At 45.3% G+C, this 27,535-nt stretch overlaps 2 protein-coding genes across 4 annotated transcripts in view; both read right to left on the bottom strand.

Moving 5' to 3' along the window:
* LOC104847383 (butyrophilin-like protein 1) overlaps positions 1–27,535 on the bottom strand; it is an 81,842-nt gene that overhangs the window by 41,195 nt on the left and 13,112 nt on the right. The window lies entirely within an intron of this gene.
* LOC100656078 (butyrophilin subfamily 1 member A1-like) lies at positions 277–21,202 on the bottom strand. Of its 2 annotated transcripts, XM_064284131.1 has the most exons (10): positions 20,708–21,202; positions 19,815–19,909; positions 17,552–17,899; positions 13,969–14,250; positions 13,655–13,855; positions 13,348–13,368; positions 13,211–13,237; positions 11,836–11,862; positions 1,795–1,821; positions 277–1,366 (listed from the first exon to the last, which is right to left on the bottom strand). In XM_064284131.1, the coding sequence occupies exons 1-10, from the start codon at positions 20,719–20,721 to the stop codon at positions 693–695; spliced, it is 1,716 nt and encodes a 571-aa protein (XP_064140201.1). In that variant the 5' UTR covers positions 20,722–21,202; the 3' UTR covers positions 277–692. The 2 variants fall into 2 exon arrangements, with proteins under 2 accessions (XP_064140201.1, XP_064140210.1); XM_064284140.1 differs by lacking the exon at positions 19,815–19,909 and having other exon boundaries at positions 20,708–21,198.

Genomic DNA, 27,535 nt, shown 5'->3' with positions numbered 1-27,535 from the left:
GGCCATTCAAGAATAAGTACATAAAGTGATTGTTATACTTCTCTCATCTTAGAAGTCCATCAAACAACCATTTCCTTGGAAATTTTTGAATATGCACATTTTATGGACAGGTTGCCTAAACCCAAAAACCCACTGCCATTGGGTCGATTCCAACTCATGGCAGCCCTATAGGAGAGGGTAGAACTGCCACATAGGGTTTACAAGGAGCACATGGTGGATTTGAACTGCTGACCTTTTGGTTAGCAGCCAAACTCTTCACCACTATGCCACCAGAGTTTCCAGATTGCCTAGACCCCCAAAATAGAACTAGGGCCGTACACTCTGCACAAAATCAAGTTCGATAAAACATACTCTACACTGCAGAAGGATACAGCCCCTGTTCTTTCATATACAAAAAGTATAAAATGTTCACAAAATTTATTTTTCTTTATCAAAGGAAAACAACCTCCCATAGCCAAATTCTACCTACACTCAATCAGCTCAAACAAGTCAGCTTTTTTTCTTCTAGCTATAGAAACTCAAGACAAGAACTGGCAATTCTCAGAGCCTCACACTCCCTCAGTAGTCTGCATCCAAAAGCACAAAGGCATGACTCCCAGTGCCTTCCAGCACTCACCTCAGAGTCTTTCACCTTGGGGAGTCTGCAGCTCCAAAAAGAGCCATAGTGAGGAAACAGGGACAGATATGTGTCCCTATGGAGGCACAGCCTTGGAGCCTTGGGGAAGTAATGGAGATTCAGACCCTGGGAGAACACCATCCCCACCAGAGGCAGAGCTCAACCCCTCCCCTGAAGGGCTCACTGGCTCATTCAAAGTAGAAGGAGCTTTGTTAAAGGGCACAGGGAGCCCCTTGGGCCCACCGACCGTGGAACAGATAGTCAGGGATATGTCTCCTGAATTAAACATGAAATATGGAAAGAGGGTCCCAGAGAAGGAAGCCTCAGAGAAGGAGAAAATGTGGGACCCATCGGTCATGTTGTAGAAAGAGATATCCCCGCCATCATAGTCTAGGAAAATCCCCATCCTGCAGGGAGCCTGCCTAAGGCTTAGCCATGTCTGAGGAGTAGTACAGGCACAATATCCCTCTTCAAACCATCCCACAACCCAGAACCCCTTGTCTGGGCACTCTCTGAACCAGTCTTTCCTGTCAACATCTTCCCTACAGACACCCACAGCCCATTCGCTTTTATCTTCATATCTGATCTCCACCTCCCAGTAACATCGCCCTGAACTGATGCCCTTGAGACCCAATACACTGCATCTGTCATCATTCTGCTTCTCACAGATGTCCTTCCAGGTCACACTTGTCTTTTCCTGAGAGATGGACAGGTTGGGATGGGCAGAACGTGGGTTCAGAGTGACAGAGCCTGTAAAGAGAGTTAACGAATCATACAAGACCCTCCCCTGGCCCATAACAAGGGCACAAAACCATCTTCCCCCAGAACTACTTAGTGGCATGGGGAGGGGGCTAAGCATAAAGAACTGAGAGCTAGTGATTCAAACTCCCAGCCCTCCAAGCAGGAGAAGCAACAAAGACTGATTTGGGATTAAGATCCATCACACTGCCCTTGAGGACCAGCCTGGACTCCAGGGGCTCAGGGATACCTATTTCACATCCAACATCAGCCACACCTGTGTAGCACTAGCTACACTGATCAACCCCTCCACCACCCACACCACCACCATCAATGGTGCCTGCAACTGTATCACCACAGAGAACTGACACAGGGGCCAGAAGCCATGGGGGAGGCAAAAGGAGCTCCCAGAAAGAAGAAAGAACACGTGAGTCACTCACAGATCTGGAACTGCTCTTTCCGCCAATCTACAAGAGAACCACAGATTTCATATCAGGGAATTGCAGACTTTATACATCAGATCAGTGCCTTTTCTTGCAAAACAGAGTGATGCAGGAGTTACAGGGGGAAATGTTTTGGAAACACTAAACTAATGTATTTATTTCTTTTTCTCTCACATACTCACAACCCTCAACCTTCCCATGAAGCTTTACAACCTTCCCATTAAGACTAAACCATAACGCTTAACAACCAAGAACTGAGAGGCTGGATACCTACCTGAACAAAACGTCATTGCCCAGCTTTGGCTATCAAATTATACTTTCACAATTCCTAGACAGCAACTACATTTAAACCTATGCTCTGTTAAGAAAGAATTGGACAGGTCAAAATTGCCAAGGCCTCCATTTACTTAGCAAGAGCTGATTGAGCTGAACTTGTAAGATTCCTCCAAACAATGGATGGAGAGAATTACAACTGACTCACATAACTTACACAATGACTATAAGCAATGAGTGAAGAGAATTCAGGGTATGGCTGAAGTTGACCCAAGTTACAAGGCAATGGAGAGATTTCTAGGAAGGGAGAAAGAGAAGCTCAAAGCAGGAAACACGTACATACAGTAAGAGGTCAGACACTAGCAGCATGCCTTTTTTCATAGGGTGATGGGAACAAAATCACCCATATAGCCATGGGAGAACACAAAAATATTGGATCTAGTCATCTGCTTCCTCCAGTAGCCCAGAGACATCAAAAGCTTCCAAGAGAAATCCCATCGTGGCAGGCAGGACACTGGGCCCAAAGATGTCTAAATCCTAAGTCCTAGAACCTGTGAATATGTTACCATACATGTGTCCCGCTCCCTAGGGAATTGCTAATTCTATAGACAATGGCAGGATTAAATCTGCTGAGCCCAACTTAGTGCAAATTTATCTGGATAGAAAACTGCCTAAATTTCCTCAATACTCCCTTAAATCTGAGGACATAAAAGGGTTACCACCCATTATCAAAGATTTCTTACAGAAGGGATTGATATCCCCTGCACCACTTCATGTAACACTCCTGTATTCCCTGTGCAAAAACCTAATAATCAAGATTGGAGATTTCCTCAAGATTTAAGAGTAATACCCAGATTCCTTGTAGTCCCTAAGCCACATTTATTATTAGCTAACATACTTGCCAAAGCCACTTACTTAACAGTAGTAAAAGGAACTTTACCGATGTGATAAAGATAAAGGACCTTGAGATGGGGAGACTATCCTGGATTATCCAGGTGGACCAATCTAATCACATGCATGCTTAAAAGTAAAGACTTTTCCCAGCTGTGATTAAAAGAAGAGGGATAATGAAAGCAGGGTCAGAAAGATACTGTAATTACTGGCTTTGAAGATAAAGGAATGAGAACACCAGCCAAGGAATGTGGGCAGCCTCTGGAAGCTGAAAAAACAAGAGCCTCCAGAAGGGAAGGCAGCCCTGTCCATATTTTGATTTTACCCCAGTAGATGCATGTTGGACTTCTGATGTAGAGAACTATAAGGTAAAACTTTGTATTGTTTTAAGCCCCTAAATTAGTGGTAGATCGTTCAGGCAGAAAATAGAAAACTAATACACTCACATCCAACATGGAGCAGGGGCACTGGTAGAAGAATGTACCTTGAGAGAGTATGAGATTCCTCATGATCTGCATGTGGAAAGCTGAAGACCCAGAAATTTTCACATGCTCTCATGGGAGGTGGGGAGACACAACAATGCCCAGAGAGCCAGTGGACCAGGAAGGACTAGGGTCCGGAGGACCAGACTCAGGAGGAAGAAGCAGTATAGTATACCTGTTTTCCAATCAGAGGCAAGTGACTGGACATGGACTCTGCTATAGGGAAGAGGGTCACCAATAATGCCCCCAAGTGGCCAGATGAGACCTTCCCCTCCTCAGCAGACAACAACATAAATGTCTTAAGGATCAGATGAGACCAGCCTCCCCAGGGTAAGGACTTAAAATGATGAAAAGGAGAGCACAGAGACTCCTCTCCACCACTGTTCTAAAGCCATATAATCTCCTTTGATTTACATAATTCATGTGGGAAGAAGAAAGGCAGATTGGTGACCAAAGGAAAGCCTATTTATATTGTCAAGCCCTGAGATGTCTTCAGTGGCAGAGCTTTTGCCCCTGTGGAAAAAAAAAAGGAGGCTAGAGGATATTTCTACCAAGTCCAGAGAATATGGCCAAAATCTGGTCTCACAGGACAAATGTTTAAGGCATTGTTATTGTTGTTGTGAGGTGCCATCGAGGCAGTTCCAACTCATAGCAACCCTATGCACTACAGAACGAAATACTGCCTGCTCCTGAGCCATCCTTACAATTGTTCTTATGCTTGAGCTCATTGTTGTAGCCACTGTGTCACTTTGCCTCCTTCAGGGTCTTACTCTCTTCCACTGACCCTGTATTCTACCAACCATCATGTCCAGGGACTGATCCCTCCTGATAACATGTCCAAAGTACGTAAGGCACAGTCTCACCATCCTTCCTTCGAAGGAGCATTCTGGTTGTACTTCTTCTAAGACAGATTTGTTTGTTCTTTCAGCAGCCCATGGCATATTCAATATTCTTTGCCAACACCACAATTCAAAGGCTTCAAATCTTTTCGGTCTTCCTTATTCATTGTCCAGCTTTCACATGCATATGATGCAATTGAAAATACCATGGCTTGGGTCAGGCACACCTTAGTCTTCAAGGTGACATCTTTGCTCTTCAACACCTTAAAGAGGTCCTTTCCAGCAGATTTACCCAATGCAATGCATCTTTTGATATCTTGACTGCTGCTTTCATGGCTGTTGATTGTGGATCCAAGTAAAATGAAATCCTTGACAACTTCAATCTTTTCTCCGTTTATTATGATGTTGCTCATTGGTCCAGATGTAAGGATTTGTGTTTTCTTTATGTTGAGGTGCAATCCATACTGAAGGCTGTGGTCTTTGATCTTCATTAGGAAGTGCCTCAAGACCTCTTCACGTTCAGCAACCAAGGTTGTGTCATCTGCATAACGCAGGTTGTTAACAAGATCTGTCCTGAAGTACAATGCTGTCATTAATAGGATAATATCCATACGGCTACAAGGAAGACCAGTTAATATCACTATTTTTCAAATTTATACACCAGCCACTAGGGCCAAAGATGAAGAAATGAAAGACTTTTATCAGCTGCTGCAGTCTGAAATTCATCAAACATGCAATCAAGATGCATTGATAATTACTGGCGATTGGAATGCGAAAGTTGGGAAACAAAGAAGAAGGATCAGTAGTTGGAAAATATGACCTTGCTGATAGAAACAACGCCAGAGAGCAAATGATAGAATTTTGCAATACCAATGAATTCTTCATTGCAAATACCTTCTTTCACCAACATAAATGGCGACTATACACATGGACCTCGCCAGATGGAACACATAGAAATCAAATTGACTACATCTGTGGAAAGAGACAATGGAAAAGCTCAATATCATCAGTCAGAACAAGGCCAGAGGCCGACTGTGGAACAGACCATCAATAGCTCATATGCAAGTTCAAGTTGAAACTGAAGAAAATCAGAGCAAGTTCACGAGAGCCAAAATATGACCTGGAGTATATTCCACCTGAATTTAGAGACCATCTGAAGAATAGATTTGACACATTGAACACTAGTGAGCGAAGACCAGACGAGTTGTGGAATGACATCAAGGACATCATCCATGAAGAAAGCAAGAAGTCATTGAAAAGACAGGAAAGAAAGAGAAGATGGATGTCAGAGGAGACTCTGAAAGTTGCTCTTAAACGTCAAGCTGCTAAAGCAAAAGGAAGAACTGATGAAGTAAAAGAACTGAGCAGAAGATTTCAAACGGCATCTGAAGAAGACAAAGTAAAGCTAACCTAAACTTTGGAGATAATGACTAGCTTGTTTATTGAACTTTTAGTGTAACTAATAATCTTAAAATAGCCTACATTCCACACACAAGTTGGTGTCCCCAGGCACTGACCCCTCAGACTTCCATCATTTGTCTTCTTAGCCAAACACAATTCTGAAGAATGAAGAATTTCAAGAGACATTTTGATGAATGTCCAAAAGACTCAGTCAAACCACTTGGACTTCCCTGACTTTCTTTGTTCCTTGAACTATAAAAACCCCATGCTGCCTCATCTCGGGTTCAACATCCAGTCTCATACTATGTGTTGCCCAATTCGTGATTTGTATGATCAACTAATAAATCTCCAACATTATTTTAACTTTTTTCTGACTCATAAATTATTCAACACCTCCAAAGGGTAGAGACTGCGGAACAAGATTTGATCATTTATAGAAATAAGTAAATGGCATAGGTCTTGCATATGTGATGTGAAAATTTGTGATCACCATCCCCACTTTACAGGTTCATTTGGCTATACTGGCATTTCTGTCTTTCTTGATTTGCTTGATGGAACAAGGTCACATAAAATGGTCAGGGTGATCCACCTGACCCCATGGAGAAAAGTAAGCTCTGTTTTGCTGGTTTTTCACAAAGATATTAGTTGAGACCCAACTATAATTTTCTATACCATAATTCCTGGAGACTGCTAAAGAAAAAGAAGGGAAGGAACAAGCAGAAAGAGGAGAAATGAGAACTGCATTTAATTTTGAAACTCTAAATGCATTAAATACATTGGCGTGGATTTTAATATACTCATTACTTCATTTCACAAAAGATCTTTAAGTAACAAATTATTGTTCCAGTTTTATAAATAAGAGGATATTAGACATTTATTTGGCTCCCACCATATATATAAACCTATTAATATGAAAATGTTGAGTCTAGTTTAGTGGTGGTGTTTGTCCTTTAGAAAACAGAAGGATATACAAGGTGTACATTAAATTACTTGAGACTTCAATTCAGCAAAGAAGGAGGAGATGGTAAAAGAAGATAATCTCCTCCTTTTTCCTCATTGTTTACAAATAAATCCCTGGGAGATTCAGGAAGGTTCGCTAACGTGGTTCCTCACATCTCTGCTCCCCAGATCTCCTTGCTCCCCAGTCACACCTCTCTGTCTCTCGTGATACATATCCCTGACTCTGAAGAAAAACATCCTGGAGCACAGAAAGGGGATGTTACACAGGCCCAGGGGGCACATGTCCTGAACTCACTCCAGAGAAAACAGGTCCTCTGGATAGCCCTTCACTGCATTAGTTTCCCCCTTACCCTACTCCTGCTCCACCACCACCACCACCACTGGAAGGTTTGCATGATCTTCTTATCAGTTAGATGTTTACTTCAAAAATGGCTAAAAATACATATCCCTGACAAGAAAACCAGGTAAAGATACCACAAAAAAAAGAAAATTACGGACCTATATCCCTCATGAACCTAGATGCAAAAATTCTCAACAAAATTCTAGCTGATAAAATTCAACAACATATCAAAAAAAAAAAAATTCACAATGACCAAGTAGGATTCATACTAGGTATGCAGGGATGGTTCAACATTAGAAAAAAAAATTAATGTAATCCATCACATAAATAAAACAATAGACAAGAACCACATGATCTTATCAATCGATGCAGAAAAAGCGTTTGACAAAGTCCCCACCCATTCATGATAAAAAAAAAAAAAACTCTCAGCAAAATAGGAAAAGAAGAAGAATTCCTCAAATAATAAAGGGCATGTATACAAAGCCAACAGTGAACATCGTCCTAAATGGAGAGAGTCTGAAAGTATTCCCCTTGAGAATGGGAACCAGAAAGGGATGCCCTTTATCACCACTCTTATTCAACATTGTGCTGGAGGTCCTAGCCAAAGCAATTAGGCTAGATAAAGAAAAAAAAGGCATCCACACTGGTAAGATAGAAGTAAAAGGATCTCTATTTCCAGATGACATGATCTTATACACAGAAAACCCTAAAACATCCTCAAGAAAACTACTGAAACTGATGGAAGAATTCAGCACACTATCAAGATACAAGGTAGACATACAAAAACCAGTTGAATTACTCTACACAACAAAAAGAACGTCGCACCCAAAGCAATATCATTTATAGTAGCCCCCAAGAGGATAAAATACTCAGGAATAAGTGTTACCAGAGTTGTAAAAGACCTATACAAAAAAAAACTACGATACTGCAAAAAAACAAAAGAGACCTACGGATGTGGAAAAAACATACCTTGCACATGGATACAAAGACTTAACATTATAGAAATGTTTCTTCGACCCAAAATGATCTATAAATACAATGCAATTCTGGTCCAAATTCCAACAACATTTTTTAATGAGATGGAGAAACAAATCACTTCATATGGAAGGGAAATAGGCCCTGGATAAGTAAAGCATTACTGAAAAGGAAGAACAAAGTGGGAGGCCTCACACTACCTGATTTAGAACTTATTATGCTGCCACAATAGTCAAAACAGCCTGGTACTAGTACAACAGACACATAGACCAGTGGAACAGAATTGAGAATCCAGACATAAATCCATCCACGTATACCCAACTGATATTTGACAAAGACCCAAACTCAGTTAAATGGGGAAAAGAAAATCTCTTTAACAAATGATGCGGGCATAACTAGTACCCACCTGCAAAAAATTAAAAAAGACCCACACCTCACACCATGCACAGAAACTAACTCAAAATGGATCAAAGACCTAAATATAAAATCTAAAACCATAAAGATCATGGGAGAAAAAACAGGGACAATGTCAGGAGACCTAATACATCGCATAAACAGTATACAAAACATTACTAACAATGCGGAAGGGAAACTAGATAACTAGGAGCTTCTAAAAATCAAACACCAATGGTTATCCAAACACTTCACCAAAAGAGTAAAAAGATTACCTACAGACTGGGAAAAAGTTTTCAGCTATGACATTTCCGATCAGTGTCTGATCTCTAATATCTACATGATACTGCAAAAACTCAACTACAAAAAGACAAATGACCCAATTAGAAAAACGGGTAAAGGATATGAACAGGCACTTGACTAAAGAAGACATTCGGGTAGCTAACAGATACATGAGGAAATACTCACCATCATTAGCCATTAGAGAAATGAAAAATCAAAACTACAATGACATTCCTTCTCACTCCAACAAGGCTGGCATTAATCCAAAAACAAAATAATAAATGTTGAAGAAGTCGTGGAGAGACTGGAACACTTACACACTGCCGGTGGGAATGTAAAATGGTACATCCACTTTGGAAATCGATTTGGCCCTTCCTTAAAAAGCTAGAAATAGAACTACCATACGATCCAGCAATCCCCTCCTTGGAATATACCCTAGAGAAATAAGAGCCTTTACATGAACATATATGTACACCCATGTTCATTGCAGTACTGTTTACAATAGCAAAAAGATGGAAGCAACCCAGGTGCCCATCAATGGACAAACAGACAAATAAATTATGGTACATTCACGCAATGGAATACTACATATTGATAAAGAACAATGATGAATCTGTGAAACATTTCATAACGTGGAGGAATCTGGAAGGCATTATGCTGAGTGGAATTAGTCTGTTACAAAAGAACAAATATTGTATGAGACCACTATTACAAAAACTCAAGAAATACTTTAAACAGAGAAGAAAATATTCTTTGATGGTTATGAAAGTGGGGAGGGAGGGAGGGAAAGGGGTATTCACTAATCAGATAGTAGATAAGAACTCTTTTAGGTGAAGGGAATCACAACACACAACACAGGCAAGGTCAGCACAACCAGGCTAAACCAAAAGCAAAGAAGTCTCCTGAATAAACTGAACACTGCAAAGGCCACCGTAGCAGTGGTGGAGGTTTGGGGACAATGGTTCCACAGGACATCTAAGTCAATTGGCATAATAAAATCTATCAAGAAAACATCCTACATCCCACTTTGGACAGTGGCATCTGGGGTCATAAATGCTAGCAAGTGGCAATCTAAGATGCATCGATTAGTCTCAACCCACCTGGACCAAAGAATAAGGAAGAACACCAAAGACACAAGGTAATTATGAGCCCAAGAGACAGAAAGGGCCACATAAATCAGAGACCACATCAGCCTAAGGCCAGAAGAACTAGATGGTGCCCGGCTACAACCAATGACTGCCCTGACAGAGAACACAACGGAGAACCCCTGAGGGAGCAGGAGAGCAGTGGGATGCAGACCTCAAATTCTCATAAAAAGACTAGGCTTAATGGTCTGGCTGAGACTAGAAGGACCCAGAGGTCATGGTCCCCAGACCTTCTGTTAGCCCAAGACAGGAACCATTCCCAAAGCCAACACTTCAGGCAGGGATTGGACTGGACTTTAAGATAGAAAATGATACTGGTGAGGAGTGAGCTTCTTGAATCAAGCAGACACATGAGACTATGTGGGCAGCTCCTGTCTGGAGGAAAGATGAGAAGGCAGAGGGGGATAGAAGCTGCCTGAATGGACATGGAAATGCAGGGTGGAGAGAAGGAGTGTGCTGTCTCATTAGAGGGAGAGCAACTAGGAGTATACAGCAAGGTGTATACGAATTTTTGTATGAGAGACTGACTTGAATTGTAAACTTTCACTTAAAGCACTATAAAAATTTTTTTTAAAACACAATCCAATCACCCAGACAGAGCTATTACTACTATTTCGATGTATACTGACCCAGACTTTTTTCAATGCACAAGTAATAAAAATCACTATCATTTATGGAACCCTTCATCCCTGCCATACATTAGGCTCAATGATTTACCTGGATTATTTTATTTAATCCTCACAATTACCCAGTGAAAGAGTGGTTTTCATTATCTAATTTTATTGATTGGGAAACTGAGACACAACAAAGTTAAGCAACTTCTACACGATCACACAGCTACTAAATGGTGGTGCTGGGATTTGAATGTACAGAGTCTTTATTTTATTTTCATATGAAAAATGGAATCATTAAAAAAAATGGGTAAAAATAAATGTAATCCTTACTGAAATCACTCAAAGAAGTGTCAAGGAGTTATTACATTCCATGCACCCAATGACCTGCAAACTATCTGGGCAACAACCCAGATCCCACCACCATAGACTTGACCTTTGGCCTCTCTTTGACCTCCCTTTGGTCTATCTAAAACCTCCACAAGGTGTCTCCCACACTCTCCTTTACTTTCCTTATCTCCTCCCCACTTCTCCGCCTCTTCTTTTCCTCCCTGATTCCCTCCCCACCCTCTCTCTTATAAACAATTTTAACTTCTCTGGGTTTCTCCTTTTGCAACCTTCACTCATTACCTCTAATTAGCTCAACCTAGCACTCTGAGCCCATTACGCGAATGAAAAATTCTCCTCAGAGGGGAGATAATGACTGCGAACAATTATATATTACATTTTTCTGCCTGTTACACATACACAGAATCTTTCATATGTTTACAGGTGGTTCACAGACACCCAATGCAGGCGTCCATCCATAAATATCTTGGGGTCCCTGGATCCCAGATTCAGAACACCTGCTCTAAAGCTACTATGTTTTCTGCAACCAAGAAGACTTAGAGGAAGAAACTCAACAAGGGCAGGGGGTCAGGGCATGTGGAAACAAAGAGGAGGCCAATATTCACAGGACCAGGAAGAAATGGGAAAATCAAAACTGGATCCAAAAAAGCATAGAGTTCTCAGGGCCAGAGGGATCGAGAACCAAGGACTGCCTAAGGAAGCCCTGACCCCTAAGCAGGTAAGTACAGTTTCTGAAATCTTCTAGAGACTGGCCATGCCTGACCTGCACACTTATTACCCTGCTCCTGTCCCTCCTGAAAACTGAACTCTCCACAGTCACTGATAGCACTAAGTGGAAGTGTGAAGTAAACAACATGTTTTCAGAGGGTGTTGCTAACCCAACCAGAGGCCTGCAGTAGAGAAAGGGCCCTGGGGCATCTTTGCTTCCTCATGCTCTGATCCCCTCCCCTTGTTGGGTTTCTTCCTCTAAGTAACAAGGAGAACAGGGAAGCCAGTTTTATCCTGGTTTCCTGTCCACTGATGCAGGAAGGGCCAGGCTGAGGCAGAAGCCCCAGGCGGGGAGGGATGTAAGGCCACAGAAAGGTTAGAGTCACTTACGTGCATACAGCTGGGCCCTCCTCCAGGCTGAAAGGGAACACACCCTGGTGAGACCTCAGCCACAATCCCTGTGAATTGACTGGACGCCACCCTCCCATCTGCCCTAAACATGTGCCTATCCAGAGGTAGACAGATGCTGGAAAAAAGATGAACCCCTGCAGCGTGCAAAGCTGGCCAGTGATGGTGGGAAATTCCCATGACCACAGGTCAGGAAGCCTGGATTATAGTTCATGTTCCACACCGTCCTGCTGCTGCTGTGGGACTTTAGGCAAGTCACTTGGCTGAACTGTGCCTCAAGAACCTCAAAAACTCCAGTTCTACCTGCATCCCACCGAAAATCAAAAAATATGTGTGATGATATTTTAGGGAACAAAATATAAATTATTCCATAATTTTAAGAAAGCATTGTTATATCTAGTATTTTCCTGCAAATATATACCTGGAAAATATATATTCCCTCAGAAAGGGGAAATGAATGACAAAGATATGGGGCCAGATCCAGGGTAAAATGGCCAACCATTTTGGAAAAAAATATTTCTAGAGATAATAACACCTCTACTCTGGGGAGCCCTCAGCTCATATTATCACATTTCCCTGCTTACTCATCCTGGTCCTCTCCCCATCACTTTTCCATCAGCACCTGCAGGAGCTGGAGAGGAGAGAAGTGACACCCCTAGAGAGGAGGATTCTTGGACCACTAAGTCATACCCCTAAACTTAATGACCCATTTTTTTTATGTAGCTCTTTAAATGAAATCCCTGAGCATCCGCCTTTTAGCTTCCAGGTACAGAATGAGAGCTTTGTGGATGGGCCGGGGCTGGGGTGAGAAAACCCACAATGCATGACAGATTCCAGGGGTCACCATCACACAAGAGCTGTAGCGAGGTAACAAGCACCCAGGGGCAATCTCTGAGTTGCCTCCACACACACAATTCAAGATCCCAGGGGCAATCTCTAATTTATGCCCCCCTCTCAATTTCAAGATGAATAGACATTGATAACAATGACACATCAGCAGGAACACCTTCCCCCTACCTTTTCCAGCTGCCGCAGTCAGGCATGTTTCATACCTGTGGTGCCTGGGAACGTCATTCCACGCCTCATCTGTGTCCCCTTGGACTTCTGCCCGGGGACAAGCGCTCCTCTTGGCCCTCCCCCCTCACTAACCTCTGCACCACCCCCAGGTTCCCAGCACTGGGAGGGAAGCAGAGGCCCAGACCATAGAGCCCCAGAAGCACGATTTTTCTCCCCAACACCTTCCACCTCTGCCCCCAGGGAATGGGGTCCTGATGTCTATGCCAGAGAGACACGGGGAGAGGGGACGCATGGGCACAGATGGGGTAGGAGACCCAGGGACTTCTGGAGAGTCACTCACCAGCCTGATAAACCTTCTTCCTCCAGTCTGAAAGGAACACGCAGGAAATGAGGTGAGCTAAGAACCAGAATTCCACCCCCCCACCCCGCCGCCGGCTAAAGGGACACAGAGATGGCAGGAGGGAGAGAAGAACTTACCCAGTTCTGCCTGAAGTTCATCTGAAAGAGAGAAAATAAGCATGAACTCCCACCCCGAAGAAAAGGAAAGACTGTGTGCCTGGAGAACCCACAAAAAGACCCTCGCCATATGCTGGAGAAAGTTTTCCTTCCAGACCCATCTGAGCCTCCACGGCTCCAGCTGCCTTTTCCAGATCTGAGCCTCCTGTTCTGGGCAGAGGCCCTGGGTCTCCCTGGAGGCCACAGCCAGAGGCTCAGGTCCTGCTGTCAGCTGTTCCCTCTCAGCACCAGCTCTGCCCTCACCAGCCTGCCCCTTCCCCTGCCTTACCTCTGGTCTTCAGTGCCTCCTGTTTTGTCAGCCTGTCCTCCTCCTTAAACCGCCGAAGAAACTCCTGTTCCTGCTGGGCCTGTACCTTTGCTGAATGCTCCTTCTTGAGAAAATAGCCAGCCCCAAGGATGAGAAGCCCCAGGACAGTCAGGCTCATGGCAAAAGCCGGCTTCCAGGGAGAAGCCTGAGGGAAGAAGGGCTCTGCGACCAAACCAGGGACCCTGTCAGGGCACACCCACACCAGCCCAGCCCAGCACACTCAGGGACTTGGTCCCCTCCATCCCGGCCCTGCTGGGAGCCGGAGCAGCGCTGACCTGGAATGAAAATAGCCTTCGTCTTCTCCTGGCCCAGGATGGGGTTGAGGATGGAGCAGGTCACGTTCCCCACAGAGCTGTCTCTCACCACCAGCGAGGCCTCCACATGGAACAGCCCATCAGCGTCTTGGGCATGGGCCTCAGAGAAAGCTAGAAACTTCTCTCCGCTAAGGTCTCTCCACTGAACCTGGGGCTTCGGAAACCACCCAGAGGCCATACAGACCACGCGGACCCCATCTTCCTCCGGCCCTTCAATGTGCACTTGAGGGGCAGAGCCCACACCTGCAAGAGAGAAGCTGTGGAGCCCAGGAGGCTGCCTTGTCCCAGGTGCCATCCCGGGACCCTGGCAGCATGAAACTAAGGGAACAATCTGGAGGTTCTATGGGAAGGCCACCCCCTCGTGGAAACCAAGGAAGGAGCATATGGACTCTAGGAGCTCTGAAGGTGGGCTCTGTTCTTCCCAGCCACTCAGGTGGAAAGAGTGAGGCCCAGAGAAAAAGCGAGAAGAATTTTTCAAACCTCTTTTCTTGAGATGCAGCCCAGGAAACATAAATCAAAGTACAAAACGCCAGACCGGGCCGGGAGAAAGAAGATGGCTTCATTACAAAAACTTTTCAAGGACAAAAGTTAAACTAGATCATAACTTTTGTTGAAACTAAGTCTTTTTTGTACTTACTCTAGGAAATAGGAAATATTTGAAATTAAAAGATTTATGGGTTTTGTTTTTTTTGTTTTGCGTTAATTACCCACAAACTCTTCTTCATCCAAACTGATCTTACTCTCTTCTTCCCCTCACAAACTGAGAGAAAATCTCCTTCACTCAAGGATAATTTTTCCCCTGAGCTCTGGAAACCAAAGGTCACCATCTCTTCTAGGGCCTGGTCCCATCAATTATCATCTCCCTTCCCTCTCCTCTGTTCTTACCTCTCAATTCTTTGCTCTCTACCCACTGCAGAAACCCACTGACTCATAGCGACCCTGTAAGACAGAGTAGAACTGCCCTGTAGGGTTTCCAAGACTGTAAATCCTCACAGAAGCAGACTGCCACATCTTTCTCCTGCACAGCAGCTGGTGGACTCAAACTGCCAACTTTTTGGTTAGCAGCCAAGCAGTTAACAACTGCACCACCAGGGCTCTCACTCCTCCCTGCATCATCCTCATTGTTAATCTCTTCCTTTCCACCTACTTCTTTTCCTAAGCACATAAACATGTTCAAATTTTTACAGTCTCCTTCTCCTCTTCTTAGAAGAGTAAGCTTTATAATCCATGAATACCTCAGTGTTCTCACCTCTCACCTACTTCTCAGCCTCCAACAGTCTGACTTCTCTCACTATTCCACTGAGTCTATTCTTGGTGAGTTAACAAAAGTCTGCTACTTGGCAGCCCAGAAATCACACTGCAGCCTTGATTCCTTAGTCTCCCTTCAGCACGTGACACTCAACTCCATCTTGAAACTGGCTCCATCTTGGCTTGGTCACCTTTCTCTTCTGCTTGGCTTGTCACCTCTCAGGTCACTCTGCTAATTCTCTTTTCTGGACTTTTCTTCCTACCCCCACCCCTTAAAGGCAGGAATCCTGTGACGGTTTTGTCCTTGAATCTCCACTCTTCTCACATCACAGTTTCCCCGGCTTCGTTTTGCTCCCACTGCTTCTCAATAAATCACTTCCAAAATTATATGAATTAAGCACCTCTGTCTCCCAAATTTCCCATCTTTACAACCACATTCCCATGCATTATCTTTACAAGGATTCCTCATATACACTTCAAACTCAAAACTGCAGAACAGAATTCATCATTTTGCAATGTCCGCAGTAGATTGAGTACAAGTATAAGCCTGGGTCTTCACCTTCTTTATATCCACTTCACACTTTGCCACATCACTTTGTAGTGCTTTCCCACTCTGACTCCTGAATAGGTCATGTGACTTTATTTGACCAGTGAGAAATTAGCAAATGTGACACAAGCAAAGGTTTAAAAACTCCTTTCACCATTAGGCCCTCTACTGTTTCCACAGGAGGGACATGCTCGGCTAGCCTGCAATATGATGAAACTCAGGGAACATTGCCTTGTCACACCAGTCTCCCAGCTGAAGCCATCTGAAATCAGCCAGCTGACTCCTATCCATAAGAAAAACCCAGCCAAGGTCCACATGGGGACCTCTTCAGCTGGTCAAAAATGTATGAACGAGCCCACTTGAGATTAGCCTAGCCCAGCCTAGGTTAGATGAACTCTATAAAAGCTCAAATTAAATAAGTGTTTATTGTTTTATAGTACTGAGGTTTTGTGACCGATTGTCACGTAGCATTATTACAGTGACATGTATTTGATACATAATTATCAATATTCCTTCCACTCAACAGCCAAGGAAAATTCTGGCAATCTCTGTGATCTTCTCCTCCCCTCCAAACTCCTATATTACCAAATCTACTCCCTCAGTTGAGTCTACTTTCCAAATCTCTTTAATGTCTGACCCTTCCTTTCCCACCTCACAGCCACTGCCTGAGGTCAGGCAGTCACCCTCTCTGCCTCATGACTACACTCTATGCTGCCGGCCTTTCTCCCTTGTATCCATCCTCCTCACAACTGCCACAATGAGCATTCCCAGCATTGTTCTGCTTAAAATTACCTCAGCTCTGCATCCAAACTCTGCAACATAACACACAAAGCCTTCTCTGAAATCAGAGAAGACACCTGTCTTCCTCTTCAACCCCTTCTTTCAAATCCTCCCACAAAACCTCCACCACCTGTACCGCACAAAGTCCACATACTCTAGTCCCAAGGCCTATTTGGTTACTTGCTATTAACCACACCATGCTCTCTGTGCCCCCATGTTTTTTCAAGTTCAGTCCCTCACTCCTGAGGACGCTTTGGAACACTGCTTGATGAGCTCAAGTGCCAGCTTAAGTATCTACTCCCAGGAAATTTTCCTGACCACCCCAGGCAGCATTAACCAGTCCCTCCTCTGTGCAGCCTATACCAGGAACATCTCTTTGTCCACTAAGGAAACCTCTTACCATCCTGTCCTCCATTCACTCCCACCAGCCAGAAGGCCTCCATGTGTGCCCAGAATATAACAGCCACATTTCTACCTCAGGGAGTTTGCACTGGCTCTTCTTTCTGCTTGGAATTCTCATCCCCCAGATATGCACTTGGCTAAATCCCTACTTTCTTCAAGCCTTTGCTCAGACAGCACATTCTCAATAAAGCCCAGCTCAGTCCTCATTCCATTCCCCACACCCACATCCTCATTCCCTTTCCCTGTTCTACTTTGTCTTTTATCTTCTGAACTTATCACCTTCTAACATCATCTATACCCTAAAAGTTTATTCTGATTTTTCTATCTCTGCATTTAAAAGACAAACACCACAGGGCAGGGATCTCTATTTGGCTCAGTGATATATCCCTGACACCTAGAACAAGGCCTGGCACATAGTATGGGCTCTACATTATTTATATGGAATAAATGAATGAATGAGCCTCCTTTTCTGCATCTTTAAAATGAGGGGCTGAATTAAATCATCCCTGAGGCTGTTCCCAACTCCAACATTCCAAGACTCTAGAATATACAGACCAAGTCACCAACCTGCCACCTTCACCACCAACGTAGCCTCTTCATAGGAGCCTCCCTTTTTGAAGAAGCAGGTGTACAACCCATCATCAGAAACCTGGACCTTCTCGATGCGCACAGCAGCCTGCCCCTGGGTGAGGAAGTCCCTCACCAGCAAGACCCGTCCTGCATATTGTGGCATCTGCTCCTCCTTCTGCTCCTGCTGGTTCTGGTAGATGAACACTGCTTCTGAGAACTTGGAACGGAACCACCGCAGCTCCATGTTCTCTGCACTCATGGCCGGGAACAGGAAGCAGGGCAGCGTGGTGTCCCCACCCAACACTGCCACAATGGGGTCCGTGGGGCCAATCACCAGGAACTCTTCTGTAGACAAGACATGAGAGTGAGAAAGCTACAGACATGAACGCAGAAGGTAGGAGAAATCATGCCATCAAGTAAAAACTGGAGATGACCCTGGCTCCTAAAGGAATGAGCTGTGGGGACAACGAATAGGATGAGGTATTCTGACCACAACATCATGGCCCAGAAATGATGTCAAAGGGCCTCCCTCATGTGGCTGGGCTTCTGGACTGAGGCCCTTCCATTAAAAACTCTTTAACTCCTTGGTTCTCAAGCTTGAGTATGCATCAGAACCACCCACAGGGTTGTAAAACACAGATGTCTGGACCTCACCCCAAATGTTTCTGATTCAGTAGGTCTATGGGAGGTCCAAATTGTACATTTCTAAGGAGCTCCCCAAGGCATTGGTGGGTCAATGGTAGAATTCTTACTTTCCATGCAGACAGAACAACTTTTGATTCACTGATCATGGGGTCACCATGACTCAGGGCCAACTTACAGAAGCTAAAAACATTGACAACAAAGAGTTCCAGGGATAGGCTGGTCCAGGGACCACATTTTGAGAACCACAGCCCTAGCCTGGCCCCACCTCAGGACAGGACTGAAAGCTGACCAGAGATCACCTGAAATCTAGGTCTGAGCTCTGATTGTTCAGACACCACCAGGAAATTCCCCACTCCTACACATACCTTTCATTATTTGTGCCCATACCTCTCTCTTACACTGAATTATATGTGCGCTTAAAACCCACGGTCAAATGCTATTTCTGTTTAGAACATGAGCTCACTCCCATGGCTCCCAGGAGGCTCAGTCTTGGCTTATTAAAGAAGAAGACACATGCCGCCTGTCACCCTCGGCCTTCTGAGGTGGATGGGCTGCAACTTGGCTCCACTGCAGTCGCTCTGGATCCCCAAATACCATCTTCTCTTCTCTACTGCTCGACCCTGGCTCCAGTCACTATTGTCTCCCACCTGGAGGACACCAGCAGACTAAACTCTCCCATCTACTCTCTCCCCACCCCCACTGTCTATTTTCTACATGGCAGCCAGAGTGAGCCTTTTAATGTGTGAGCCAACACATGTCCGGGCCCCACTCTGCTCAAACCCTTGCAATGGCTCCCCACTTCCCTCCAGTGACTCATAGAGCCTATGGGGTTGGCCCCCAGGACCACTCTGACCTCAACTCCTGCATCCCTCCCCTCACTCCCTCTGCTCCAACCAAAGCTTACCTCTTGTTGTTCTCTGAACCACCAGGCACTCTGCCAGCTGAACACTAGCTAACACTTCCTGCAAAAACTCTCTAACCCCAGAGATCCTCACTCTCACTCTGCTCCTTCCCCAAGTCTTAGCCCACATCTCTTTCTTGACTACCCTGTGGAGTACTGCTGCCTACCCATGACCTACCTGCTGTCTCCCCCTCTCCAACACTGCTCGTACTTTCTCTACTTCAGGGTTTCATAGCCCTAATCTCCTCTTACAGACTATAGTTTCTCCTGCTTTATTACATTTAATATTCACTGCCTCCTGCTAGAATGTAAGTTCTATGAAGACAGAGAGTCTCTGTCCTGTTCATAGAGCAACAACTAAGCCGTAGTAGACTCCCCATGAACATTAGGAGAATAAAGGGAATTAATGCATGCATGCATCTTTGCTTAGGACACTAGCAGAGCAGGGAAATGGGGAGAAAGCTATTTTCAGACGTTGTCTATTTGACTCTTCTAAACATTATAGAAGTCACGGTGGGGCAATGGTCAGAATTCTTTACCCTTATTTATGGTTTAGTGGGTTTTATATAATTCTTAACTACAATTAGTGGGGTGCGCCATAATCTCTCTAGGGCAGGGCCCCCACAGCTCCATCCCTCCTGACAGAATCAGCAGCTCCCCTGTGGTTCCCACAAAACAGAGGGAGACACAAACAGAGGGGTGTGGAGAACTAACCTGCAGACCTCCACATGGGGAGCTGGAGGAGGAGCAGCAGGGAGGTGAAACGGCAGAGCAAAGGTCGACTGGAGCCACCCTCCATTTCCTCAGAGCTGGGGAGAGACAGGGCAGGAGTCAGGGACCCCAGACAGGAGGTAGCCCACCCACAGCTCAGCCTCACGGAGGACCAGAGCATTTCCTAAACCCTCATTATGCTAATGGGGTGGTGGGCCCCACCAACCCTGGTAAGAAGAAAAGCCTGAGCTGGCTGGGCCCCTCCCAGCCTTTCTGGGGAGACTCTGTGGTGTCAGACAACCATTAGGTAAACCTGGGAACAAACCACTCCTTCCCTTCCCACCCCACTAACATGCATACCACAGCCCACTGCCCAAACACCAGGCCTTCCTTCCTCAGCACCTGTTCCCCTGGGGGAGACCTTCCCACCATCTCCAGTACTCCTACTGTGTGTGGGGTGGAGAGAGGCAGCCTACCGTCAGGAAAGCACAGACTCTGGGCTCAAATGCTGGGCTCTCCTCCAGGCTCAGTCACTCACCCTGTGACCACCTGAGGCAAGTTACTTGACCTTGTCTGTCTTGGCTTTCTCTTCTCCAAATGAGGATAGCAAACAAGGCCTCCATCAATATTGTTGTGGGTTGTAATGAGGATTACTTGAATTTATGTTTGTAAAGTTACTACAAGTAATGTAAACAGGGCCTGGTTCTAATAAGTGCTACATAAACATCTTTAAAATAAATGAATAAAGGCACAAGCCTCTCTGTGGTTGTCCTCGGTCTTCTTAGAACAGACTATGGTCCAGCCTCAAACGCACACATATTCGCAGCCCCCTCCTCACACCCAGCTGCTCCCTGGGTCCTTTCCGTGGCCCATAGGTGTCTGCTCAGCCTACTCACCTGCTTCTCCTCATTCCAGCTTTGAGTGACTTCCTGGAGCTTCTTTAAGGTAAGCAGCTTGAGTAAGTTCAGGGCCACAGGGACCCTGGCAGATCCCAAATCTGCCCTCAGAGTTTGCACCTGCAGTTAACTGCTCTGGGAGCCCCAGTCCTTGCCTCCAGGTCAGACACTGTGGGCCCAGGGTCCCCCATCGCTGAGGCAGGTGGTTCCCAGGAGATCCAAGGAAGCAGGATCAGCCCTGATTACAGAGATATCTGCAGAGATCCCGGGCCTGGGCCCCCACAGATCACTCCCACCAGAACAATCACCCCACTCCAGTCTTTTCACCCTCTGAAAGTGAAAGCTTACAGAAAGCAGCCCAGCAGACTCTGCCCTGCCCTCTGGACAGTGCTCTCTGTTATCAAGGAGGAAACAGCATTACCAGAGCAACAAAACGGCAAGAGGGGCCACACAGAGACACAGACTCAAGAATCATTTCCTCAATACCTACTATGTGCCAGCTTGCTTCTGGCTTCAGGAAGTGGGGTCGGCTTGTGGGCACAGCCAAGACTAACACCCAGTTCTGTGCATAGGTGAGAAGTCCCTGGGTAGCAAAGTGTTCAATGACTAACAGAAATGTTGGCCATTCAAACACACCCAGAGGCACTTCGGAAGGTAGGCCAGGTGATCTGCTTCCAAGACATCACAGCCCTAAAAATACTATGGAGAGCACCTCTACTCTACAATGCAAGTTTACCATGGGTCACAATTAACCTGAAGACAACTGGCGTTTTTTTGCTTTATGCATAGATCTGTCTCTACATGACAGGCAGTTAACATGAAGTGCCTCTGTGCCAACTGAGAAATGGAGCCCAGCCCAAAGCCTTGAACAGCATCTGATGTGATTGATTTTCTTTTTCTTGACCCGAAGGTGATCCAGAACCACCCCACAATCTGGCAATCAACCAAGGGGTTAAGTGTACGTATATCAACAACTTCCAGGACCTGCTCCAGGACCATGGCCCTGCCTTTCTGAAATGACAGTATGCTACTCAGAGTTAATATTTAACATATGATTACTGTGTATTTTACATATTATTGATAGATAATAGAAACTGTAATATAATATTTTAATATCACTGATCACTCTAGGTACAGCTATTCAGTCCTCTCTTCCCACCTGGAGGCAGAGTACAGATCCCATGCTCTACAAAGGAAGACCCTGGGGCACTGTGTCTTCCCCTAGCCTCTCTTCCTGCAGTTTCCCAACTCAGTAAAGGACACCTGTGTTTCATCCCATTCTTTCTATCAGAAACTTGACAGTCACTCTTGATACTTCACTCTCCCTCCCAGTCTACTTTCAGCTATCAGAAAGTCCCACGTTTTTTTCTCATCCATCTCCACAACCAGCACCTCCCTCCAAGCCACCTCCATTTCTCCTCTGGTTGAAGCAGTGGGTCTCCCTGCCCCACCTCCACCCTTACTTGCTCCAGTCCATTCTCCATTCCATGGTCTTAGTTCTCTCAAAGTCAACTCATGCCAGTTCTCTGCCTAAGCCTTTCATAGGTTCCTCCACCCTGACCTCTTCTCTATGGCTCCCAGTCCCCATCTTCCTCTCTGACCTCATCTCCCATCACTCTCCCAGTTGCTATTTTACTGGCCTCATGTGAGCTCCTCAAATCCCTTGAGCTTTTCTGACCTCAGGGCCTTCTCATAAAGCCGTTGGATGCTTCTGTCCTCTCACTCTTCCACCAAACTCTTCCTCACCCTTCAACTCACACCTAAAGTGGCTTTCCTCATAGGGGCCTTTGCTGACCTTCCGATCCACATTATGCCCCTCATACACCTTGTTTTTATTTTCCCTCAATTTTTTTTTATTGTACATTAGATGAAAGTTTACAGAGCAAACTAGTTTCTCATTAAAAGATTAATACACAAATTATTTTCTGACATTGGTTGCCAATCCCACGACATGTCAACATCCTCCCCTTCTCCACCTTGGGTTCCCCTTACCAGCTTTCCTGTCCCCTCCTGCCATCTTGCCCTTGTTCCTGGGCTCCTGGTCTCATTTTGTTTTATGTGCTTCTCTAATCTTTGGCTGAAAGGTGAACCTCAGGAGTGACTTCATTACTGAGCTATAAGGGTGTCCGGGGCTATACTCTCAGGTTTTTTCCAGTCTCTATCAGACCAGTAAGTCTGGGTTTTTTTGTTTTTTGCGAATTACAATTTTGTTCTACATTTTCTCCACCTCGGTCTGGGACCCTCTATTGTGATCCCTGTCAGAGTAGTCAGTGGTGGTAGCTGGGCACCATCTAGTTGTGCTGGACTCAATCAGTCTGGTAGAGGCTGCAGTAGTTGTAGTCCATTAGTCCCTTGGTGTAATCCTTCCCTTTTGTCTTTGGTTTTCTTCATTCTCCCTTGCTCGAGATGGGGTGAGAACAATGGAGTATCTTAGACGGCCGCTCACGCCATACACGTTCTTGCTCGCTTCTCTCATAGCACCCTGTTCTCCCCATAACACTGACAATGTTCATCTATATAATGTCTGCCTTTATGGTGGTCTGTGATAGCCATGAAGAAGGGACTCTGTCTTACTCACATCTGTATGTTCAGCCACAGCACAATGCCAAGCATGTGGTAGAAACATAATAAACATTTGTTGAGCTCATTTACAGCAGACTTTCGTCATCAGAAAATTGGCTAAGCAGGCTTGCCCGAACTCAGCAAATACTTGAGTCCATTCAGAAATGTGAGGATTACTAACTCTGACTTAAACAGGTCAGTTTCTCGAATGGATGAAATGGTTCTACTGTTTTTCCCTCTGTGGTTGTCTACCTAACTCAAATCTAAATCCCTCAGTAAGTAATTATGTCATCACAGGGCTGGTAACTTCACATTCAACCATTTGGATTGCTCTCTTGTGCCTGCCCAGTGTACATGTTAAATCATTTGTCCAATGTCTCCCTCACCAGACTTCTGTGAGGCGGTTGTCATTATTATCCTCATTATACAGATGAGGAACCCAAATCTCTCAGAATTTCACAGTCACACACCCAGCAAAGTCTCTCTCAACCTGTGTTGACTTTCATTTAGTTCTAAATGTGTTGTTATATTTGTCTTATTTGAGCAAGTATGGGAATGCTTGATTTCTGCCCAGAAGTCCAATCTGGAGCTGTAATATCTCCAGACCCAGAGTAAACCCAGAACTTCTGGACACGGTTGAACAGCTCCCACATTGTCCCCCAAAGATCCACTACTGCCAATACCCACTTAGATGGGGAATATTTGGAAAATTCGTGTTAACCCAAAGGTAACTCATAACACATGGAATGATATGGCCTTCCAGAGGTCCACACATTGAAACATCCACCCACACTCACCAGCACCCACACACCCCCACCACCACCAATCCCAACAACAGGGAGACTTCTCTAGGCCTAAAAGATATTAGGAGAATTTTATGAAAATTGCTTTCAACAAAACACAATTTTATTGAACACATAGTAAGTGCCAGGAACTGGCCTACACAAATTATTGTAATATCGTTTCTTTTTCTTGGCTACAACACCAGGTAACTAGCCTTGCCCTATGAGGGGAAGGTGTTTTTCAACAGGTCTCAATTCCGTCAAAACTTCCAGAAAAATGTATGAATTTAGCTGTAAATTCAACTATTCAACAAATATATATTGACAATTTATAAGCCAGGCACTCTGAGGCAAACAGATGAAATGCAACAGGAGCCCTGCCATCCAGAAGTGTTTAATCCAGGAAATTTCTAGAGGAGGAGGGGTTAGAAGTACAAGGAGATTGCCCCCCACACCGTCTCCAGCCTTCAAGACCAGCCCAGACTCCAGCTCCAGAAAGCCAGCACAAAACCAGAACTCCAGGGGACCTTGGACTCTGAAATGCCCAGCTGTGACCAGAAAGCTTATGTCACACTGAATCTAGCCCATGGAGCTCCCACACTGCAAGGGGGAGGACAGAGCATAGACTGGATCTCTTGAAGAGCACTGGGAGCTGGCAGGAAGGACCTCAGAAAGCACACTTCAGTGCCCGCTCCCAGCTCATCAGGATCGTGTTTCCGGCTTCTGTGACAATAACCACTGTTCATGAAGCCACAAATGATGCATCTTGCTGAAAATATAAATTATCTGAATGCTAATAGGGTTAATATTTTGCTTTTCTTTCTAATAGACACGCCGTATCTCTTATCTTTATTTGTTTCAAGTGCTTTTGAAATACTTTCTGACAAATACCTGGACCATGAAACAACGGTTAATATAAAATGTGGTTTTAACAAGTGAAGTTTGTGGAAAGAACTCAATGCCTTGTCTCAAAAGTCCATCCGGGTAAAAATTTATATGACTTAATTTATCTTGACACTCTTAAGATGAAGAGTCCACTGGTTTATCTTCTACTGTAGCAAAAATTGCTGCTCATTTTCTGGGAGAAAAAAAATGAAAAGAAAAAATAAAACACACATACACAAATTGAAGAGTTTTGTTTTAACTTTAAATTTTTCTTTCCACTCTCTTAACCATCATGACCCCAGCTGGAGGGCTTAGCGCCAACCTGGTAGCTGCTGACACAGTGCCAGCAGGCATAGCAGGGCCATCACCTTTCTCAGCACCTGCCCTCCTGCCACTCTGGTGAGGAAATTCGCTCCCAATTGAGACTGTCGCCTCCATAACTGAAATATCCAACCAGAGGGGGCTCAGGGGCCTCCTTAAGCCCCTGAAATGCTCTCTGCCCTCAGCGTCTACCCCAGCCCCACCCAGGGGTCTCTGGCAGAGCCCTCCTCATCTGTGACACCTGCCCCACCACCCTCTGAATGGGCATCAACACTGCTACCTAAGTCTGAGATTCCAGGGGAAGTGAGGAGCTGTCACTCACATTCAGTCTTTGAGACATGTGGAGGTAAACGAGTGAGATGGGAGGGAAAATGACTCTTCATGTAGAAAATTTAATTAAATTTGATTAGAATAATAACCAAAGAAAAGAAAGAGGACAGACAGACAGATAGTGTAAGAAAGAAAAGGTAAGGAAGAGAGGGACAGATGAAGGAAGGAATTAAAAAAGGAAGAGCGTATTAGGGGGTCGTCCTGGCATTGAGCTGTGCTATATGCAGGGCTGGGAGGCCAGAATGAGCCACATGTCTGGCCAGGGGGTCCTAAACACTCTGTCTAGTCACAGGGACATAAAGAACATGAGTTGCAGAGAGCAAACCGGCCTGGGTACTGCCCATATGAGTGATCCAGTCAGTAAGCTGGGAAGAACTTATTGATCCTCCCAATCCCATGTAGGTCAGCCACAGCCGTGACCAAGGGTGGAACAGGCAAGATTGAAGGCCTTGACCTTTGACTCTTTTCCTGAGAGAATCAGAGGGAGAGAGGCCTGACCCACTAGAGACAGGAGAGGCTCTATCCAACCATGAGAGGCAGTTCTAACAGACCCCAGGGCACCAGCCACCCTTTTCCTCCCCTTTCTTGGAGCTGTGTCTCCACAGGCAGAGCTGAGACTTAAGCACTGAGGCCAAGGCCCCTGCTCTCTAATGCCCATTGCCAGATACTCAGGCCCACCATTCACCACGCGCCATTTTACTCTTATCATTACATACTAGTATTTCAACAAAAGTTTATAATTCTGTGAGGCAGTTCTTACTTTTCTTGGCTTACTGCTGAGACGACAGGGGTTCAAAGATGTGAGGAAACCTGACTAAGGTCACACAGCCACGTGATCGAGCCCTGAAGGAGATAGGTCTGCCCTGGAGTTCAGCTAAGCTTCAAACTAGGGTCACCAGAGAGGGGACACCAGCTCAGGGATGCTCCCCGGGATCCATGGAGGGGCGGGGAGGATGGGGAGTACAGAAAACATTAGCACGTGTGTTTCTATATGCTTTAATTTTACCAGTTAATTTGTTATCTGTGTTCATTTTTATAATCTGTATAACATTAGTACATATTGAAAAGCTGCGTATTCAAAAAGTATTCCTGAAAACAGTGCATAATCAAGAGTTCAGAGACCTTGCTCCAAATCTCTGCTCCAGAAATCCTCCCTAAAGCAGCAGCTCTCAGGGAGAGAAGTACGCCTGAAGAACCCAAGGACAATAGAAAGACAGCCCCTCAGGCTCACCGAGCTTGCCTCCGCCTCTGCTGCCCCCTCGTGGCCACTACTGGACAGACAGACAGAAGGTTTCCCTGCCAGAAAACAATGAGGGAGGAGAGGTATGGACAATACAGAAAGCTAATTCTACTATGTGAAATTGAGTGAAGGAGACCAGACACAAAAGATCACATGCTGTATGATTTCAAATATACGACGTTAAAGACCAGACAAAACGAATCCGGAAGCTCCATGTGGGACTTCTCTCTAGGGTCCTGCTCTGCCCTGTCGATCGTCAACTGCAGAGAGCCAGTCCCTGAGACCTGCTGTCATGGACTCAATTCCGACACATGGCGACTGCGTATGTTACAGAGTAGAGCTGATCTCCGTAGGAGATCTTCCACGACCCCGATGAGTGGGCTTCTACCGCCAACGCTTTGGTTAGCAGTCAAGGACATACCATTTGTGCCAACCAGGGACCACCTCTGTAATGGGTAGAGCTGCCTGAATCCACAAGGTGTCCTCTTTACCTCCAGGCACAGACAAGGAGCTGATCACAGCCTGGACTCACACACAGACCTGAATTCCAGCAGCCAGGACTCTAATGCGACCAGGCCTCCCAGGCCCACTGGCCTTTAGTTTTGACCCCAGGCAGCTTCTTAACCCCCTCACATCCTCTATGCCCCCCTCCCCTCCTCACAGTCTCCCCCTCAGTGCCTGTTCTCCACCTCCTTCCTGCAACCTCCC

This window comes from Loxodonta africana, chromosome 1 (assembly GCF_030014295.1).
Source record: "Loxodonta africana isolate mLoxAfr1 chromosome 1, mLoxAfr1.hap2, whole genome shotgun sequence".
Taxonomy (NCBI): Eukaryota; Metazoa; Chordata; class Mammalia; order Proboscidea; family Elephantidae; genus Loxodonta; species Loxodonta africana.
The sequence above is the reverse complement of the archived record's forward strand: the minus strand, read 5'-3'. Positions and strand labels throughout refer to the sequence as shown.